The 8310-nt window shown below is 51.7% G+C and overlaps 1 protein-coding gene across 1 annotated transcript; it reads right to left on the reverse strand.

Annotated features, from left to right (window-relative positions):
- Positions 1 to 965: 965 nt before the first annotated feature.
- On the reverse strand, positions 966 to 7488 carry SOSTDC1 (sclerostin domain containing 1). The gene is made up of 3 exons (XM_061555734.1): positions 6756 to 7488; positions 1406 to 2291; positions 966 to 1187 (listed from the first exon to the last, which is right to left on the reverse strand). Exons 1-2 carry the CDS (start codon positions 7030 to 7032, stop codon positions 1786 to 1788), a joined length of 783 nt encoding a protein of 260 aa, XP_061411718.1. The 5' UTR covers positions 7033 to 7488; the 3' UTR covers positions 966 to 1187; positions 1406 to 1785.
- Positions 7489 to 8310: the final 822 nt, after the last annotated feature.

Below are 8310 nucleotides of genomic sequence, written 5' to 3' on the forward strand. Positions count from 1 at the left end.
TTCGGTGGATGTGCGTCAGATCTTGGAGGCAGGTTGCTGTTAGGGGCTCACGCCACGTTTATTTAAGGGCTTACGCCAAGTTGTTCAGGGCTTACGCCAGGTGGATAAGGCTTACGCCGAACCAGCATTCCCCTAGCCAATAACTCCCCCAGGGGACAGGGTACTGGGATCCCTACACCCCGTCTAACTCGCCTCTCCACCCTGCCCCGGCCCGGGACCACCCCCAACCTCGGCCGGTCGGGCGGAGCAGCCACCACTAGCCTCGTGTGAGGATCAACTCCCCGAGTCCCCACTCCTACCCCCGACGACCCCCTGTTCCATCCCGGGTCGCCCTTTAAATACCCCCCTGGGGGCATGACGTCATCGTCCTCCACGGCCCGCCTGGCGTCACGTCCCGCGACGCCACTCTCTTCTCGGGCGCGCGTGACGTGATGTCACCCACTACACCTCTACAAGTGGTTGACTGCGTGATTTGACCAATGAACCATTTGTCAATCCACTGTTGGATGAAAACATCCCTACGCCAATCTCTTCGTCGTAATCATCATCATCATTGTCAAGTGCTGGACGAAGACTTCCGCACGCCATCATCATTACAAGCCATGGTCTATTGACGCGATCCACTGCTGGATGAACGCTACGTCATCGCCTTGCTCTCTTCACGGTCATGTGGATTACACAATCCATCTGACTCCTGCGCATGGATTCAACGTATTGCTCCGTCTCCGTAGTGGTCACGATCTCGAGGGCGCAATCTCTCCTTTGCTTTTGGCTGTCACTCCATCACCGGGCTTTTGCATCGTCAGCCACCATATGATCTCACAAAGTGGCTCATCTAAGCCCCGCTTACTTAATATTTCACAGACTCGAATGTACGTGTGTACACGTGCTGTTCTCTATCCACTGCTGGATGAGGTACCGCCCCACGCACCGTACAGAGTAAGTAATAACATGTGTAGAAGCAATTCCATCATCGCCCACACTTTATTTACTGATTACAGATTGAATGGCATGGACACTGTGTATAATGCAGTGACTTACCTACGGAACATGAACACTGGTCTATAATGTAGTTTTATAATATATAACAACATTATCATACGTGCGCGGTATACATACAGAAATACCTATAGATGTACAAAACCTCTCAGTACCATAAATCACACATTACGAAAAGCTCAACAAACCTCTAAATATCGATTTAAAGCTTTCGTGACTGCAGGGATTCATCTTCTTGGTTCTTTCGGTAAAGTCACGTAGAAGGGAAATAATAAAATAATAAAAATAAAACATTAAAAAATATATACTAATATAATAATATAACAATAATTATTTTATGTTTTATTTTTATTATTTCAATATTTCCCTTCTACGTGACTTTACCGAAAGAACCAAGAAGATAAACCTCTAAATACATCTGTCGAAAGATTCCTTAAATTATAAAAGTGCGTAGGAAAAGTTCTCATAAAACATTTTCTTCTCATTGTATTCGGCTCCATCCGTCGCAACGAGCTTCTCTCTCTCTCCAACACAACCATCATCACCACCACCAACAGCCGTTCACCACTATGCCAGGCTATGTGCACTTTGAGGCCACGCGAAATGTCGAAGGCTCGCTGCTGGCAGGAGGTCACTGGACAGACCCAGGTGCCATGGGTTGACTGACTTGACGTGACTGGCAGATGCACCACCTGTGCCCCCTACTGCGCCAATCACCACTACCATCCCCGGTATCACCAACAAAATCAATAGTTCGTTTGTCGGCTCCGCCGCCACGATCGCATTTTATCCGGGCGCCTCCCACGCGATAGCCGCATTACTGCTGCCAGACAGCAAACTTCTCGCCTTCTTGCTCGGAGCCGGTCGCCCCGAGGGAGGCTCATTGGCAGACGACGATGACGACGGTGAAGACGACGACGAAGAAGAAGACGACGATGACGATGCTGATGACTGCTGGCCCACGGGCTCGCCGGACGCGTTCTGCTGTCGCCCCATGCGCTTGCACTTGCACGAGGCCACCACCTGAATGCGGTAGGTGCGCGTCTCGCCGTTGCCGCACATCAGTCGGACCCGCTGCGTGCGGGAGCGCTCCGCCACGCAGCGCCACGCGGAGCCGTCCTCGCCCCCTCGCCGCCTCCAGAAGTGCCTGCTGCCAGCCCAGTTGGGCAGCAGGGCCGTAGGCAGGCACTCCCCGGCGCACACCACCTCCTTCACCGGAGTCACGCTCGTGCAGTCGCCGTCGGACACGTACTTGGTGGAGCGCAGTTCCCGGCAGCCGAGATGGGCTTTGTCTAAGTAGGGGAGTGGCGGGGGTGGGGTGGTGGGGGTTGCAGGAGGTGTGGGGGAGCATGGTCAGTATTGTTCAGTCACGCTCCGTGCATATTCATTTGTGCATTGCGCTAAGATGAATGGACTCCAGTTTCCTTCCGAAATTCAGTAAACGTGGAACGTTGGTCCCACGATTCCTACAATATACAAACGTTGGCTCAGCGTTTCATTTTAACTGGGAAGCCAAATACTCATTCGTATATTTATCCAAACATGCCAGCGAAGCTTCCCTGGGTATATGCACACCGCACGTCATGCAAATATACTCTACATGTACATAGGGCCAATTCTACGGTCACGGAACGACACCGGGACACATCATCAGCGATGATACGCAGGCTTATCCAGAACATAATTCAGATACTGATAGTCGCAACGCGTTAACACAAGCGACAATAGCACGTGCGTCCTTTGTCGTGAATATTTCTACGCCGAGTCAAACGTCACGGCGTTAGTTCTTGGACAATGTCCGCGGAATCGCCGATGACTGTCGCAAACTTCACCCACGTCCGTTGAACTCGCGCGACGTCGTCTGCACTTTCGACGTGAGATTCTGTTCACGCCAATCCGCAACGTGTGGGGCTGTACGTCGTCGTTGGACGTTAAACGACTTATCTGGCGCAGCTGCTGCTGCTGCGTTTGGCAGTGGCGCCGCAAGCACGGCTAACGAACGAAAATGAGGTCAACACATTCGTCAATAACGCGGTGTGGCCTTAACGCGAAATACGTATAATCGGCGACATTTCTGGCAATGGCCTGTCGACATTATAGCAACTTAAAATAACAAGTGATAGCATTGTATATTTTGCGAGGCAGCGTTAGGAACGAACGTGTTGGGATTTTAGAGTTTTTGTTTGGAGCGTTGGCTCATGAAATGTTCGTACGACTGCACGTGTCTTATACGTGGTCATAATCATCATCAGAGGCAGCAGCAGCAGCCATTATTACTCTACTGCTGGATGAAGCCCCCCCCCCACCCCCTAACATCTCTCCCAACCAGGGCCAACTGTAACGATTTTTCCGATGCAAAAACCCATCGCCGCTTCCGCTGCACACGACCTGCTGATTTCATCGCTTTACCGTCACGGTAGAAGTGGCTTCTGGCGCGTTTCCCTCCTTTGACTGCCACTCTAACGTTAGTCTCGACCATCTGCCGCCCATCCTTTTCTAGCGACGTGCCCTTGCCAAGCCCACGTGCCACCCCCCTCTCAACAGTCGAAGGAAGGCGTGTTCCTCGACAGCTAACGTGAGAGGAAGACCGAAGCAAAGCAGCTCAGCATCGACCTGCCCTGCACTGTCGACTTAAATCGCTCCACTGCTGGATGGAGACCTACCCACGCCGCGTCGGTCATGATGGGTCGTTTGGGCAAACCTCTCCGCGCGGATCAGTGCGGGTTCGTGAAGGCCGGGGGTGCATAATCCCACTCGGGAGCATAGAAGTACAGCGCAACAGTTGATATTTCTGGGCTGCCCTCTGCTGCTGCCCACCGCATAGCCCCGACACCGCCTACGACGACCTTCGTGTGCATGGTGGTCGTCCGACCAAATCGTTGTACGGGATAAAGAGCCCGCTTAGCTTCCTAGACATGACGATGAGGCGCGCATTCCGGGTGATCCGGCCATAAGGCTTTGCGAACTCGAGTTGCCGCGGACGTGCCTTGCGGAGTAATGCACAACAGCGGCGGACGTAACCACAACTCGTGCGTGACGTTAAAGACGTGTGCACACAGGGTACGTACACACACGCACACGCGCGCGCGAGGTAAAGGTACAGCCCTGCAACTGCTGGCTTGCGCCATTGCTGGTGGAAGGGTCGCTGCTAAGAGGGAACCCCAGACAGCCTCTCCTCTCGAGGGTACATTTTGGTTTCGACAGACAACAACTGACGACAGTCACTGTAAAGTGACTTTCAGGCAGAGCTAATAATACAAATATAATAGGCAACGTTTCGGGCAATAGCCCTTCTTCATAGCACGTGAATAGATAGCCCCGAGAGACAAAGCGAATAGTAAAAGTTGGAGACTGTACTTGTTTACACCAAGGGGCCTGAAAAGAATTAACTTTATTTTCATTTTCTGACGACCGTTGTTTAAATTGATATGTTAATGGTTTACCTATTGGCGGCCATTGGGTAGAAATTCCGTGCTTACAAAAACTCCTCGCTTTAGATTTCTCTCTTGCGATATCATAGTTGATGTGTGTGTGGGTTTCTTTTTTTAAACACAAACATACATAGAGGAGTTTCCGTCGCTTTACCGTTGTGCACGTTCCTTGTTACCCCAAGCGCGTCTTTTGTGGGTGTTCAGTTGCGTTTGGCGCTGCGTTGATGGTGCGGTGAGGCCTACTGAGCTATTTAGTAACTTTATTTTCAGAAGCCACCTGGCCACAATGATAGCTAAACGACGTGGCTTACCATGTGGAAATGTATCGTTGTCAAATACTCTAAACGCACGTTGTTTCTAAATGTGGAGAAAAAATCCATTCAACCACGGAGAGAACATGCAAACTCAGTATATAGAGGCGTCAGGGTCGGGGTCGAACTCACGACCTGCTGTATACCAGGCGAGGTAGTGAACATCTCCTAGCCATCGTGACTCTCTTCGTGACCTCACTGCGGCGGGCTGCCCGTCACCAGTTTGATGGCTTTGTTCATGAGAAGGGAAAAGTCACTTTCCAGTGACTTCAGGGCGCGCTCTGGTGGCTACAGCGACTTCAATGCAGAGCCAATGCCGCTCTTACTGTCCCCACGGTAATCGCACGAGGACGTTAAACGTCAATTAGAAGTTGTTATATATTTTTTTAAAATAACTTAACACGTTTCAAATGAATTTACGACGGTGCTTACTCACACTTGACGTGCTATGAAGAAGCACCATTGCCTGAAACGGTGCCTCTTAAATATATGTTTCTTTTAAGGCCAGAGTGTTATTGGCGACTTTGTTGAGTGTGTTCATTGTGCTTGTGCACCGCTGCCAACGCAGAAGCATCACAATATAATTTGTTTACTTCTCTTCAGATACAAATCGAGTCGCTAAACGCTGCACACGCTCGGTGATTGCTAAATACGCCCCGCGTGACGTAGAGCTTGAATGAACTCTTTATCCGCGTCACATGGAACACACACGTGCACGCGTGATGTCGACATTCATTTTAATCGGCGTTACCTACGCCACGTGAGCCCTGCTGAGCAATCATCGGACGCGTGTAGTGTGTAAACACAAGTTTGAGTTGATCGAATACACTTCTATCGCGGTGTGTCACGAGGCATGGAGTTTGGTAAAACACTGGAATATAAATATACATACATAAGGATAAAACTTCGATTGTACTGCAGTTACAGCATGCACTTCAACGATTTGCGTCGTACAGTGTCAAAGAGGAGGTTCATTTTGACTGGAAGAAAGCAAGGTCCGATGGTCAAATAAATCGTGACCGACATGCAATCGATGCTGCTATCACAGCGCCACAAGAGGACACGAGTTGACTGGGTGATGGTGGGCCAAAGTGATACTTGGCTGAAAATCAAATCCAGCGCAATGTAGTTTCAAGTAACAATTACGATGCCAGTTTTTCACACCGAGTCTGAAGGACTATTTTTCAAGAGAGTCCTGCATTCACAGGTTTGGTCGGATTTCTGACCAATATCATTAACGAGTAGCTGGCATGCAAGAGGGATTGGGGGGGGGGGGGTACCCATAGATAGAAAAAAAAACAGCAACGCACACGAATGAAGTGACACTCAAAGTCTGCTCACAGACGCAGTATATGTTCAATATACAGCTCCAATGCGTGCGTGCATTCAGTCTATATTCCCGCTGAACCCATTGGTTTCATTGACGTCTCCTGGCCACCGTGCAGTCGCACGCCCGACAACACCTTGCAATCCACCACGATTCAGCCCCCCCCCCCCCCCCCACGTACGAAGCTGTATGGAACCTGCTGAGCTTCCGAGATGTTTTTGACGGCAACGAACGTATCAATGGCAATCTCGTCTCACGCAAGATTGGTGTTTGGGTTTGCAGAAGAAACTAAACAAAAAAAAGCCACCACGTTCCTCGGACGGTCTGCACCACCTTACCAAAAAGATAATCACGAACCATCAGCCTCCACAGCTTGCTTCGTTTCCAGATATTCGGCTACATATTCTCGGGAGGGGTTTTCGGGACGGCCGTCCGAGCCGCATTAGCCGCCCCATCATGGGCAGAGTTTGAGGGGGGGGCACGGGGGGCCAATCCTCCACCAAAACTAAACACCTTTATTAATTTCTTTTCAGCAGCTTGTAATTAAAATAAAACACGTTATACGCACCCTTGAATGCTGATGTGAGGGACAAATCGAACCCCTATCCCCCCCCCCTAAAATATAGAAGTCAAACTCCGCCTATGTGCTCCATCCATCCTGACGGCAGTGCTCCTCCATGCGCTCACCGAAATCGTGCAGAGCGCCGCGCCTCGCCCCGTGGCTCGCCCGGTTATCGGTGATGTTGAGCAGGGAGCCGACGGCGACGCGGGCAGCCGAGGAAGAGCTCTTGAGTCCCGCAGAAGAGACAGCAGCAGCAGCAGCAGCAGGAGGCTGGGGTGGGGCAGCAGGGGCAGCGCCGTTGGAGAGGTGGTGCTGGTGGTGGGCAGCGGAGGAGGCGAGCCCAGCCGCAAGAGCGCACGGAGGCAGCAGCAGCAGCAGCAGCAGCGTCGGCAGTAGCATCATCAGTTGGTGGTGATGTTAGCGGAGGCAATGGTGGTGGTGGTGCAAGTGATATTGGTCGTGGTCTTGGTGGTGATAGCGATATTGGTGGTGGTGGTGGTGATGTTAGCGGTGATGGTGGTGGTGATGTTAGCGGAGGCAATGCTGGTGGTGCAAGTGATATTGCTCGTGGTCTCGGTGGTGTTAGCGGTGGTGGTGGTGGTGTTAGCGGTGGTGGTGGTGGTGATGTTAGCGGAGGCAATGCTGGTGGTGCAAGTGATATTGGTCGCGGTCTCGGTGGTGTTAGCGGTGGTGGTGGTGGTGTTAGCGGTGGTGGTGGTGAGGCGGAACCGCGCACCCACAACACACGCGGCGTTTGTGCGGCACGGGGAGGCAGCGCGTCGCTTTTATTGCGGATCCGTGGAGCGCGGCTCTCAAAACACGCGCTGTGCGGGCGGAACTCTGCGGCTCCGAGTAAAAATGAACACACACCCCCACTCCCACTCATACACCCAGACAAAGACAAAGATACCCTGTGTAGCCTTAACGTCATTTGGGGGCAAGTGCTGTAAACGAGCATCTATTAAGGCCTGCACGGCACACGGGGGGGGGGGGGCGGGTGGTCAGCACCACGTCCGACTGAATTTGTCTCCCAAACGGGGATGTTTATACCACCGCACCAGGTACACATTTAAGGCTGAGTCGACCTAAGGGAGGACCGGTTCAGATATTCGTCACTGATGTTGACCGTGACGCGCTAACCACAACACTACCGTTCCCCCACGTAATACAAACACAAGGTATCACACACGCACACGTAACACACACATCGGGTATCATGAATATTTATACAGGGTAATGCAAACGCACACACTTACGCAAGGTAAAAACACACATAGACACAAATATTCACGGTGTTACGCAATAAACAAAGATCAAAGATCTCCCATATAGCCTTAACAGACTCTAGGGGCAAGTGCTGTTAGCCAGCACCTATGAAGGCCAGAACGGTACACGAGGGGGTGGGTGGCCAGCACCACGCCCGACCGCCTTTGTCTCCCTAGTGGCGATGTTTACTACACACCGCACCCGGTACTCGTTTGAGGCTGAGTTGACCTAGGGGAGGCCCAGGACCGGTTCAGATAATCGTCACTGGTGTCGACCGTGAGCGGGAATCGAACTCGTGTCGCTGGGTTCATAGCGCAGCGCGCTAACCGTGGCACTACCGCTCCATACGCAATAAACGCACACACGTACACGAACAGGTATTTGCGTCATTCTAATAGCGCTATCACGAACGAA

Source organism: Lethenteron reissneri, chromosome 21 (genome assembly GCF_015708825.2).
Source record: "Lethenteron reissneri isolate LAM-NWPU_2019-01 chromosome 21, ASM1570882v1, whole genome shotgun sequence".
Lineage (NCBI taxonomy): Eukaryota > Metazoa > Chordata > Hyperoartia > Petromyzontiformes > Petromyzontidae > Lethenteron > Lethenteron reissneri.